This window comes from Macaca nemestrina, chromosome 17 (genome assembly GCF_043159975.1).
Source record: "Macaca nemestrina isolate mMacNem1 chromosome 17, mMacNem.hap1, whole genome shotgun sequence".
Lineage (NCBI taxonomy): Eukaryota > Metazoa > Chordata > Mammalia > Primates > Cercopithecidae > Macaca > Macaca nemestrina.
Window position 1 is genome coordinate 72,196,813 of NC_092141.1, and position 13,654 is coordinate 72,210,466.

General features: G+C 36.4%; 1 protein-coding gene across 11 annotated transcripts in view; it reads left to right on the plus strand.

The window, feature by feature from the left end:
• The window catches only part of LOC105483054 (tetratricopeptide repeat, ankyrin repeat and coiled-coil containing 2), a 475,702-nt gene that overhangs the window by 131,236 nt on the left and 330,812 nt on the right, over positions 1-13,654 (plus strand). For 7 of the 11 annotated variants that reach the window (XM_011743607.3, XM_011743612.3, XM_011743605.3 and 4 more), the window contains one exon: positions 10,511-10,693. In XM_011743607.3, coding sequence (XP_011741909.2) covers positions 10,511-10,693 — 183 coding nt within the window. The remainder of the gene's footprint in view (positions 1-10,510; positions 10,694-13,654) is intronic. The other 4 variants (XM_071083397.1, XM_011743615.3, XM_011743609.2 and 1 more) reach the window with 1 other exon arrangement.

The window sequence follows — 13,654 nt, forward strand, 5'->3', positions numbered from 1 at the left end:
AGAGGTTTATAAAATGCACCAATCAGTGCTCTGTAAAAACGCACCAATCGGGGCTCTGTAGCTAGCTAGAGGTTTGTAAAATGCAGTAATCAGTGCTACGTGAGGTGGACCAATCAGCACTCTGTAAAATGGACCAATCAACAGGACATGGGCGGGGACAAATAAGGGAATAAAAGCTGGCCACACCAGCTGGCAGCGGTAACTCATCTGTATCCCCTTCTACCCTGTGGAAGCTTTGGTCTTTTGCCCTTCACAACAAATCTTGCTACTCTTTGGGTCCGTGCCACCTTTGAGAGCTGTAACACTCACCACGAAGGTCTGCGCTTCATTCTTGAAGTCAGCAAGACCAGGAACCCATCGGAAGGAACCAACTCCGGACACACTGTAACTGCGTGTGTTTCTAATCCTTGCTCTGTCTCTTTCAACAGTATCTTTCCCCTTTTTATGTGTCTTGCAATTTTTTACTGAAAGGTAGACATGATGTTTTGAGTGAAAGGAACTGTGGTGAATAAACCTTTAGTAATGTAGTGTTCAGGTGCGTGGGAAAAGGAAGCATCCTATGGTACTTTGGTAAGTTCTTGTCTTTTGGTGAACCTGTGCCCCTTCACTGTGAACTTTACCAGTGCTTCTCTGTTTTTTTCTTTGTTTTTTGTTTGTTTGTTTTTCCCTTTCTCATAGTTAGGTGGAACAGGATGGCTGGAGGAGGCTGAAGTTCGGTATTTTTCATTCACAAGTTTGGTTAAGCTCTGGGAAAATAATTTCTCCTAATGGTTAAGAATACCATTCTCTGGTACATTTCAAAATGGTTACCTTCCCTCTGCCCCTCCTGGAAGCAGGAGTGGATTTTTCTTCAATAATTACTGAGCGCCTCATAGTGCTCCAGGAGATAAAACTCACAAAAGATTGGGGCCCCTCTGAAACTGGGTCGCCTCGGAATTTTGATTTCTCAGGCTTGTCTGTGTGGGCCTCCAATAATTCATCATCTACAGTTGAGGTTTTCCTGCTTCTGTATTGGTTCCCACTGAGGTTGCTGCTTGTGGGTTTCTGCATTGGTAAGTTGTTATTCTCTATAGTCACCTGTCTGTCCCTCCAACTTTTGGCACAGCAGTTTACGTTGTAACTTCACTTCTCTAAAGAATGTAAGAAGAGTTGTTGATTTTTCGTTGTGTTTAGTTTTTTACATGTTAGATGAAGTGAAGACTTCTAAATTCCTTACATGCCAGATGGGAAACTTGAATTAAGCTCTGTGCATTTTTTCCAGGGTTTATAGTTGTATTCAATGAGAGAGACAAGATAGGGTATGTGTACTCCATCTTTCCTGGAATTGGAACCTAATTATAGTTTTCAAATACATATCCTTACTGATTTTTTTTAAACAGTCATATGGTTTGTTTCCTTGTATTAATTCTCTTATGTAGAACGAGAAAATTTTTGGCTGAAGGCCCTCCTATGTGGTATATAAAGTCTCTTTCCAGTGTGACTTTTCGTATCTCTAAAGGCAAGAAGGACTATTGAAGCCTTTCTAACATATTCATTACATATACGATTTCTCTCGTTTATATGTCCTCACCTTTTTCCATAGGCATAGGTTGAATAACTTCTGAAAACCTTCCCGGTCATTGCATTTATAGCCTTTCTTCCCAGAATGTGTCTAAACATGTTCAGTCGTATTAAAGTTCCTGCTCAAGACTTTTCCTGAATTTATCGTATTCATAGTGTTTCTCTCATATGTGTATAGCCATTGTAAGGTGAAAGTTTCTACTTTTTCCCAGTCAATGCTGTTGTGGAGTTTTCTCCAACGTGGATATCCGCTCCAGTGCACAGTAAAATGAGCGCTCCTACTAAAGGTTCCCACAGTCTTTGTGTTGAGTTTTTGCCCAGTGTATATTCTCTTGTGCACTACAAAGCAGGAGCTGTTTTTGAAGAACTTTCCACACTGATTACAGTCATAAAGTTTGTCTTTGGTGTGAGATCTCATGTATGTTTTGGAGGTGACTATAGATCAAATACTGTCCTGCTCTGAAATTGTTCAAAGGGTTTCTTTTCATTTTGAATTCTCCCATGTCTCTGAAGGGAATATGGTTACTGAAGGCTTTTGTACAATCTTTACATTCATGGTTTGTCTCTTGCCTGTGATTTCTGTAGAATAACATTAGCACTCCTCTTGAAGGCTTTTCCATATAGATTTCATTCATAGAATTTATTTCATCAGGAGTCCTTTCTATTTGCATCCCACTGATACAGACAGAGTATTGAAAAGCTGAAAGTTTTTCCTTTTCTCATGTCTGCTATTACTACTTCTGTTCAAGTCTGCACTGGAGATTCTAGCCAGGGCATTAAAGCCTCTGCAAGTAAAGATGTCCCTTCTGTGCTGAGACCGTGAGACGAAAACACCAAAAGAAGACCCTGGGACAGAGCTGAGTCTCCACAGAAGACTGGAGGCCTGAGTCAGCTTTGCCCCTCTGTCCAACTGGGGGCTACCCTAATACCCATGTCTCAGTCAGGCTGAATTATGTGATACACAAACGAGAGAAAGTCCCTACTGTTAAGATACTGTCATTCTGGAGGAGTGAGAGAAATAAAAGAAGAAAGTCATATCAGGTAATGATAAGTGCTGTGTGAATTGAGGCGGAAAGTGGGAAGGGATGAAGTCAGAGAAGTTGGAAGGGGAGGAGGTGAGAGAATTAAGTAGGTGGGAGCCAGATCATGTAGAGCTTTGTAGACCATGGTAAAGATTTGGGTTTTAATTTTCTTCTGTTGCTGATTGATTTTATGATCTTTAATTAGTTATTAAACTTTCTCTGCTTATTTTTTTTTTTAGTATTTAATAGTGTGTGATTGTGTGAGATAATTGTAGTCTCAGAGTGGTATAAATCTTTGCATGAAAGAACATTAGGAATAATTTAGGCCAAACCCCATTGTTTCAGACATACATAAAGCCCTTTGAGAAATTATGCATTGTTATTGTGTATATTATGTTTGACATGCCTACACTCGTTTTAGGGACCAGATTACCACCTGTGCTGTTATTTTCTTTTGAGTACTTTTTAAAAGTGGACTTTGGAGATAAAATATCCAATTAGAAAAGTTCACAAATCATAAGTGTACAGTGAGTATGTTATTACAAATTACTGTAGGTTTTTAAAAAGTCAGGTTTATTTAAATTTAATTTACATAAGTAAAATTTGCCATTTTAAGTGTACATACCATGAATTTTTACGAACGTATATAGTCATGTTAAATACCACTAAATCACAAATAGCTTATTTACATAAAAAGTTCCCTCATGCGCCCTTGTAATCACTTGTCTCCCTCAACCTAATCCCTAGCAACCGCTTAACTGTTTTCTAATACTATAATATTTCCCAGAATATTTTGTAAATGAAGCCATGTAGTATATAGTCTTTTGATTTTACTACCCTTTTTTTAGTTTTGTGCACACATGAGAAGTTCATTCCTTTTATTGCTGAGTAAGATTCTGTTGTATGTATATGTCACAATTTGTTTATTCATCAGTTGATGGATATTTGGGTACTTTTCAGTTTGTGGAGAGTAATAATAAGTGTGCTATTTGTGTGTAGGAGGAGGGACATATATCTTCATTTCTCGTGGGTAAATTCCTAAGAGCTGGATTTCTGGGTCATATGGTAGGTTTACTTACAAACTGTCAAACTGTTTCCCAACTTATATATACCAGTTGATATTGTTACCAGCAGTATATGAGATCTCTAGTTCATTCTTGACAGCACTTGGTTTTGCTAGTATTTTGTTTTTTAATTTTAGCCATTTTACTAGGTGTGTAGTAGTAACTCCTAGTTTGGATTACCATAATGATTAATGATGTTGAGCATCTGTATTAGGCCATTCTTTCATTGCTATAAAGAAATACCTGAGACTGGGTAATATATAAAGAAAAAGGTTTAATTGGCTCACAGTTCTGGAAGTTGTACAGGAATCATGGTGCTGGCATCTGCTTGGCTCCTAGGGAAGCTTTAGAGAACTTTCAGTCATAGTGGCAGGTGGATGGGGAAGCCACCTTCTCACATGGCGGGAGCAGGAGCAAGGGGTGGAGGGAGGTGCTGCACACTTAAATAACCAGATCTCATGAGAACTCACTGTCACGAGACAGCAACGAGCTATGAGGGATCCCCCGCTGGCCATCATCCAAACACCTCCCAACAGGCCCACTTGCAGCATTGGTAGTTACAATTCAACATGAGATAGGAGATATCCAAACATATTAACATCCATGTTTCTTACTTAGTGAAGTGTCTGTTCAGATCTTTTGCCCATTTTTAAAATTGGATAGTTTGCATTCTTGTTCCTGAGTTAAGAGTTGTTTATAGCCTAACTACCAGTCCTTTATTAGATATGTGTTTTGCAGATATTTTCTTTCATTCAGTACTGCTTTTCATTTTTTAACAGTATCATTTGAAGAGTAGAAATTTTTAATTTTTATTAATTCCAATTTACCAATTTTTTTATATGAACCCTATAAAAAGTGGGATCCTTTGTAAGAAATCTGCCTGACCCAAGGTCACACAGATTTTCTCCTATGTTTTCTTCTAAAAAGTTTATAATTTTATAGTTTTATAGTTTCTTCTAATAGTTTTATAGTTTTGTTTTTTAAACATTTTCAGTCTGTGACTAATTTCTCTTTGATGTTTTCATGAGTAGAGGTATGCTTCAAGGTCCATGTTTTTGCATCTGGATGTCCAGTAGTTACAAAATTAATTGTTGAAAATATCCTTTCTACATTGAATTATCCTTTCACCTTTGTCACAAACTACTTGGCTATATGTGTGATTCTTTCTCTGGATGCTCTAGACTGTTTCATTCATTTTGTGTCCATTGTTTTTCTAACACCATCTAAGCTCTGGATTACTGTACCGTATGGCAGGTCTTGAAATTAGGTACTGTTTGGACTCCAGTTTTGGTTTTGTTTGTTCAAAATTGTTGTGGCTATCCTAGTTCTTTTGTTTTTCTGTATAAATTTTAAAATTAGCGCGTTGATTACTATAAAAACAACTGTCTGCTATATTTCCATAGAGATTGCTTCAAACCTGTAGATCACTTTGGAGACAATTGACATAGTGATATGGAGTCTTCAGATCCATAAACATGGTACATTGCTCCATTTAGGTTTTTTGGATTTTGTTTTAGTTTTTTTAGAGACGGTATCTCACTGTATTGCTCAGGCTGGTCTTAAACTCCTGAGCTCAAGCAGTTCTTCTGTCTCGGCTTCCCAAGTAGTAGCTGGGACTATAGGCACATGCCACAACTCCTGGCTCCATTTAGGTTTTTAATTACTTTTATCAGTTTCTTGTAGTTTTCAGAGTACATTGTATGTATTCTGTCAGATGTATTCATAAATATTTTATATTTGTAGTGTTATTGTAATAATGTTGGTTAAATGTTTTTTAAAATTTTCCAAATGTTCATTGCTAGCATATAGGAAGACACTTGATTCTTGTACATTTAACTTTGAAACCTGTGAATTTGCCTTACTAACTTATTTTTTCTTATGGCTTTTTTGTAGACACCTTAGAATTTTTACATAGGCAATCGTGTTGTCTGATCATATGATCCTATACTCATTGTTAAACTTCCTGTTTCTTGCCTGATGTATGGACTTGTAAGGATGTTACAGAGTCACAGAGTGATGATACAAGCTCTGAGTTAAAAGGACATTTGAAATAATTTAGGCAAAACTCCTTTGCTTGTGTTACATATGCAAAATTGCCTTGTCTTTAGGGGCCAGTTTATTACCATGCTATATATTTTTCTCCTGTGTACTTTTAAAAAGTAAACTTTTATTGAAGCATGGCATGTAAACTGAAAAAATCGCCAATGATGTATACAGTTCACTGAATTATCACCAAATGAACATATTATGCTAGAGGTTTTTGATTTCTGGGTTTTTATTTGCAGTTATTTTTATGACTTGAAAAACTAGAAGGCAGTTCTCTAGAATATGTATTGTCTTCAACTGAAGAGTTTCTCTGTTAACTTGAACTTCAATATCTAATAATCATTTATGTTAAGTATAATACTTCGTGATGACTGAAATCTCAATTGGATCGTAGTCACTCCTGACATTTCTTTGGTGTCCATACACTTTAGACTCTGGTGCATTCTGAGCTCAACTTCTGAATGTCTAGTCACCAGGTGTCCAGCATAACTGAATTTTTTCTGTCAAGTTAGCAGTTTTTAAATTCTGCCACATCTCCATCACATTATCTCAGTCACTTTTAATTTGGTTGACTGAAGCAGGAAAAGAAAGATAGAAAATAAAGATTGAGTAATGCATAGTATCAGTAGATGCTGTCTTATATGCTTGGTAAATTGGACTCCCCCCACCCCCCCTTTTTTTTTTTTTTTTTTACTTCATGTTATAAAACTATACATGTATTCCTTATGCTATGCAACTTTGCAGAAGCTCCTAGTGGTATAGGCCAAGTATATGTCCCTGCCCCACTGATGCTGCTCTTGGGTCCATGAGTTCCTTAGGCCAGTGGAATGTTAGTGAGCAGAGAGGTTTTTCTTTGTTGTTTTTTCAGTAGAGACAGGGTCTCACTTTGTTGCCCAGGCCAGAGTACAGTAGTATGATCGTAGCTCACTGCAGCCTCGAACTCCTGGGCTCAATTGATCTTCCTGCTTCAGCCTCCCAAGTAGCTGGGACTACAGGTGTTTGACACCATGCCCAGATATTTTTAGTTTTTGTAGAGTCAGTGTCTTACGTTGTTGCCCACATCGATCTCAAACTCCTGGCTTCAAGCTACTGTCCTGCCTCAGCCTCCCAAAGTGCTAGGATTTCAGACGTGGGCCACTGTGCCCAGCCTTGAGCAGAAGTCTTAAGTATGTTCCTCTGATTCGACTTGGCCTCCTGCACTCTTCTTTTCTGCCAAGAAGAACATGCTACATATATTCACTTGCCTTTAGTGACTGGGCCCAGTATTGAAGACACATAGCAGTAGTTTTGAACCTGACCATAGTACTGATATCTAGCTAGCCCTATCATGCCCAACCTAGATCAGCTGACTCAGAGTCAGTCTGAAGGCTCATGAGCATACAGGAAATGTTGTAAACCACTGAGATTTTGAGATTGCTAGTTACCCAGGAAAAACTGGTATATAATCAGATTCTCTGCTCACCAGTCCTTTAAACTTGTATTTTTAGTTTTTTCTCTGTAGCTACAATGAGTTCAGGCACAATTTATAGGACAAAGAAGATGGAAGAAAATATTTTTAAGCAGAGAAGTAAAGTAGGACAGCCAAACTGGACTACTTGCAGTATTATTCCTTAAGGAGTGTTATTAGATTCTAAAATTATCAGCTAATTTTTAACATTGGAACATTTTACGTGAAAAGAGGTGCTTCCCTAAATCAAATATATTGCTTCCAAAAATCTAATGCTGATTTTTTTCAATAAAAAGATTCCTCAGTTAAGGAATTACACTAATGGCATGCCTCTTTGTTTACGTAACTATAAAATACTGCAATTTCATATGAATCAATGTCAAATATATATTCATGAAAGATTGGAAATCAAGGATGAGAGGAAGAGACTTGAAAAGTAAGTCTTAAGAGATACAGTATTCATCTGACCAGAATTCCAAAGAGAGAGAAAAGAAAAGTTGGAAGAGAAGATTTAGTCAGTGTAGTAAGTGAAAGGACCCGGAGATGAATGAGAAGAAAAAAAGTTAAGATATATCCTAGGTAAATTCCTGAAATCCATGGATAGAGAATAAATCCTAGATTTCTCCCAACAGAAGTTTGAGATATGATAATAGTGGCCTCAACTAAGGTCGTGGTTGAAGAAATGGAGAGAACATGGCAGATTGTGGATTTGCCTCTCCTGAACACATCATATAAATGGAGTAATACAAATGTCTTTTGTGTCTGGCTTCTTCCACTTAGTATGTTTTCAAGGCTTTTGAATGTTATAGCATGAATCAGACCTTCATTCTTTTTATGGCTAGATAATGTTTCATTGTATAAATGTGCCACATTTTGTTTATCCGTTCACCAGTTAATGGCATTTGGGTTGTTTCCACTTTTTGGCTATTATGAATAATGCTGCTGTGAACGTTCATGTTCAAGTTTTTGCTTGAAAACCTGTTTTCATATCTTTGGATATATACAAAGGAGTGAAATGGCTAGGTCATATGGTAATTGTGTGTTTAACTTTTTCAGGAACCACTGTCTTACATTTCCACCAGCAATGTATGAAGGTTTTAATTTTGCCACCAACATTTTTTTGTTATACCCATTTTAGTGGGTGTAAAGTGGTCTCTCATTTTGGCTTTGTTTTTCTGTAATGATTGTGGAGCTACATTATATGTGCTTATTGGCCATTTGTGTATCTTCTTTGGAGAAATGTTTATTCAAGTACTTTGAAGGTTTTTTTTCTTTCTTTCTTTTTCAAGAAATGGTCTCACTCTGTCACCCAGGCTAGAGTGCGGTAGTGTGATCATGGCTCACTGCGGCCTCAACCTCCTGGGCACAAGTGATCCTCCCACTTGAGCCTCCCAAGTAGCTGGGGCTACAGGTACATGCCACTGCACCTGGCTAGTTTTTTAAAATATATTTTTTGTAGAAATGGGATCCCACTCCATTGCCCAGGCTGGTCTCAAGCTTACGGGCTCAAGTGATCCACTCGCCTTGGCCTCTCAGAGTCTTGGGATTATAGGCATGAGTCAAGACAACCAGCTTTGCCCATTTATACATTGGGTTGTTTGTCTTTTTGTTGTTGAGTTGAAGTAGTTCTTTATACATTCTATTAAAAGTAATGGCAAAAAAAACTGCAATTACTTTTGCACCAACCTAATAAATCAGAGGTGTCCAATCTTTTGGCTTCCCTGGACCACATTGGAAGAAGAATTGTCTTGGACCACACATAAAATACACCAACAGTAACGATAGCTGATAAGCTTTAAAAAATTGCAAAAACAAACAAACAAAAAAACCGTAGTGTTTTAAGAAAGTGTATAAATTTATTTTGGGCCACATTCAAAGCTCTCCTTGTCCACGTGCAGCCCGTGGGCTAGATAAGCTTGTTCTAGATGTTAGATTCCTATCAGATACATGATTTGGAAATATTTTCTCCCAGTGTGAGCATTGTCTTTTCACTCTCTTGATAGTATCCTTTGTTGCACAAAGTTTTTAATTTTGATGAAATCCAATTAATTTTTTCTTTTAATGCTTGTGCTTTTGGTGTCATATCTAAGAATTCATTTCCGTTCTTGGACTCTCCATTCATCATTTTAATGTTTTCTTCTGACACATCTTCCAGTTTGCTAATTTTTTTGTGTCTAATCTACCTTTAAATCTATTTATTAAATTTTTAATTTCATAATTTCATTCCTCTGCTAAAATTTTGAACGTTTATTTTCTTAAACATATTTAGCATATTATTTTAAATTCTGTCCCTCATTGTTTTGTATTCAGTATTCTCTGTGAGACTATTTCTGGTTTATATGGCTTCTCTGATTTACTTTGTTCTTGTTATCTTATCTCTGTTATTGTTAATTAAGGGCTAGATGCTGTATGTGATAAATTATGTAAATAATTTGAGACCTACGATGATATTACCTTCCTCCACAAAGATCTATGTTTGTTTTGAGCAGGCACGATCAATCCAAGATTGCCTTAATTTAATTTTATGGGAAATATTTAGAGCTGAGCTTTAGTCCCCGTGAGAGCCCGTCAAGTTTCAGTTCATACTTGCTCCTACAGTATAGTTCTTTGGGCTTTTAACAAAAGTGTTGGAGTTTTGCCAGCACCACTTTCACCCGTTGGTGGGCCTTAGACTACACACACACACACACACGCACACGCACACGCACACAGAACATATATATATGTAAAAATTTATTATATATAATTTTATACCATATGTTCATGGTTCTAATTTTCCTTGGGAAAAGTTGATCTGAAGTACATAATTCTGCCATTACCAGAAATGGAAGTCAACAGCATATAAATAGAAGTAAACAGCATATAATTACTCTTTTTAAAAATTAGATTCAAAGATCATTATATTATAATGTCAGCCTTAACCACTTGAATTTTTGTGTATTTTCTTGGAGGTGGGGAGAAAGAAGTAGAGTTACAGTGATGCTACTAGCAATTGCACATGATGGCTTGCTAAGCAGATAAATACCTTTCATGTGTGTCTTATCGGGGAAAAAAATGTAAGATCATTTCTTTGTACAACTTATTTGGAAATATATTTTCTTATATTTCCTTATATGATTGCATCTCTCATGAGACAGTGAACACCTTATAAGAAGGAACCTTAGTTTACTCATGTTCAGTTTCCTAGTGCTAGACCTGGAATTGAGTACATAGTAAGTGTGGAAATGAATGCATGTAGTGAAAATACTTTATTTGATTTTTCACAGTGAAAAGTCAGTATTTGTTGTTCTGAATTATCCTATAAGATGTATTTTAATAGGGAAGGCAGGATCTTTTCTCACCAGCTCTTTTGTTCCATCCCCTACTAACAGGTGGCATCTCCACAGAAAGCGACTGTGCTTTTGAGCCAGACTACGCCGTCCCGCCACTTCCAGTGAGTGAAGGTATGCAGCACATTCGGATTATGGAGGGCATGTCTCGCTCTCTTCCATCCTCCCCCTTACTCACACATCAATCTATCAGTGTTCGGCTCCAGCCTGTGAAGAAGTTAACTGGTAAGGACTTTACCTAAATTTAGTATGTTTAACAGGAAACCTAACAATATGACACTTTAGGTCACGTCAGATGTGTATATGTGCATCTTTAGGTTTTTCCTGTCTGGCCTTCCTAATGTCACAGACTCTTGAAAAGTAGAACTCCAAATGATTTTAATTTAGAGAATTAGAACAGTGCTCAGTTTGACAGATTGATGTATTTATTTTCTAAATGACCCATCTGTTGTGAACATATTTTTCTAGGTTTTCAGGAAGTTTCTGGTTTTGCCAGAATACACTGTTGTTCTGATTTCATTTATAAGCTTGTTCATGTCAGATTAACAGATGGAGACATTCTAATTTTAGGATAATAGGAGCTTGATAGTTCAGCAAAGGTACATCAGTCGTATTTTATTTGAAATTGTTATTTGTATATTTTATATCTATTTTTAAAAGATAATTTAGATATTTTCCTCTACACTGGACATTAACTTCTTAGGATATTTATGATAATTCATAAGTTATGGATTATATTGATTTTAATATGATCTCACAATATGTATTACCCATTTAGATCAAGTTGTTAGGTGTGAAACTGTCTTTATTAAATGGACTTTTGTCCTTTTACATTTTTTCAGTAAATAAATTTTAATATATAGTTGAAGAATGCTTATGTGTGAAAATATGTAATCCTGGGTCACTTTGTTAGATTTCTTCTAGCATTATCAATACATCCCTGATGTCAGTAAGTTGACTAGTATTGTTGGGTTATAAGTGCATGGAGGCATGAAATTAAGTTATCCACAAAGGATATATCAGCTATTTCCTATTTGTCTGACATTGAGCTAGACAGCAGAGAAGTTTGATTATCATTATTCAAAATAAAATAAAAGGAGAAATGAATTTTTGGGCACTTCTGTCTATGCAGAGTGAAACTTTTTCACTGTTGATAATTTTCATCAAAATAATAGCATTTCTTTATTCTATAGTTCTACAAAGTGTAAATTATGCCTCTTTACATTGTGTATTATTGGCATTTTCAAAAAAATAAGTGAATCAAAGTCACTTTGGTCATTAGATACTTCAGTCTAAAGACACTTTGGTCATTAGATTAAAAAAATAGGTAAAATAGCCTAATAACATAATATCCTGAAATACCAGTTGCCTTCTAATGTCCAAAAATATGATGAATTTTATGTGATTAGGCTTAAATAAAATCTCAGTGCTTAGAAATTCTCCTTGTTTTACAGTCAAAGGTATTATTGATTACTAAAAGTATAAAAATCCCAAATCTGCTGGCTGTCATGTGATGTGCTTCATTTTACCACACACAGTGGAAAAATTAGCAAGTCCAGTTTCTATGCAGAAGTGAGCTGGATTACCTGAAGTTTTAGAGATACCACTTTCCTATCCCATTTGCCTATCTTAATTTGAATGTCAACTTAATAGTCAACCTTTATTAAGAGATAACTATTAAATATAACAAAGTTGATAACATACCTAATATCACAGAGTTACTGTAGTGAAACAGTAATGCAAAGTGTAGTTGATTAATGACATGTATGAACTTTTGAGTTTTAATTTTATAGTATTTGAAGCTTCTGTAATTTCTCAAATAGTTTTATTTACTGAAGACTATCAAAGGCCTAAAAATTTAGTAATTAAGAATGCATTTTTAAATTTTGGAAGAAAACAACTGTTTACTGAAAGAGTATGTCATGAAAAGGTTTCTTTGGTCAATTTTCTGCCAAGTGAAACAGAGGATAAGAATTGTCTAGTTTAACCTGGAATGAAATTACTTTGAAATTCAAAATAAAAACCTTAGTAGATTATTCATTAATTATTCCTTCTTGCCTAATCCTCAGTTACCCCTTCTTTTCTAATTATATCTTGTTATGAGTAAGTAAAAGGGAAGTTGAATGGAAAAAAAATTAGCTGACTGTGAAGAAATGTTTACCAAAGAATGGTTCTTTCTTGGCATTAATTATCAAAATGCAGTAATTTAATCAGGCCATTAGGACTACACTTAGTAATTTCTCCATTTCAATACATTCAGACTTTCAGGTGCCTTTTATGTATTCATATTACCAACCAAACTGAATGAATAGGTCCGGAAGAGTCATCATATTCGATTTTCTTTGTGACTTTCTAATAGTCTCTTGTCTCTGGCACAGTTAAAAGCAGTTTGCTTATTATTTTTCAATGCTTTTTACTTAATCTCACAAATATTTGTCTAAGGCCCATTACATGCGTAGGCACTGCTCTAGAAAAGATAGAGTGGTGTAAAAGGACTACTAAGACCCCTGCCTTCAAGGATTTTATATTTCAATTGAGAGAAGATATAATAAATGCATAGCCAGTAAATAAATACTTGAATTTTAAATAATGGCAAGTACTACAAAGGTAATGCAATACAGAAGGGGATAGAAACTGGGGTTGAGGTAGAGTTTCCTTCTATGGAATGACTGGAGAGAGTCAAAGGAGGAGATATTTGAGCTGAGTTTTGAATTTAAGAAGGAGCCAGCCATGGGAAGATCTGGGATCGGAGCTTTCCAGGCAGAGCTAACAGTCAGAACAAAAGTCCTAAAGCAGAAATGAGCTTGGCATGTTCAAGGAATGGAAAGAAGGCAAGTGTGGCCTAAGCAGAGTAAGTCTGAAGGGGGCAGTAATAAAAAATGAGTTAGAGCTGGGCACAATGGCTGATACCTGTAATCTCAGCACTTTTGGAGGCCAAGGCAGGAAGATTGCTTGAGGCCAGAAGTTCGAGACCACCCTGGACAACATGATGAGACCCTGTCTCTACAGAAAATAATTCAAACAAAATAACTGGGTGTCGTGGCATGCCACCCATATGTAGTCCTAGCTACCAAGGAGGCTATGGTGGGAGTATTGCTTGAGCCCAGGAGGTGGAGCTGCAATGAGCTCTGATCGCACCACTGCACTCAGGTCTGGGAAACAGCAAGCAAGACCCTGCCACTAAAA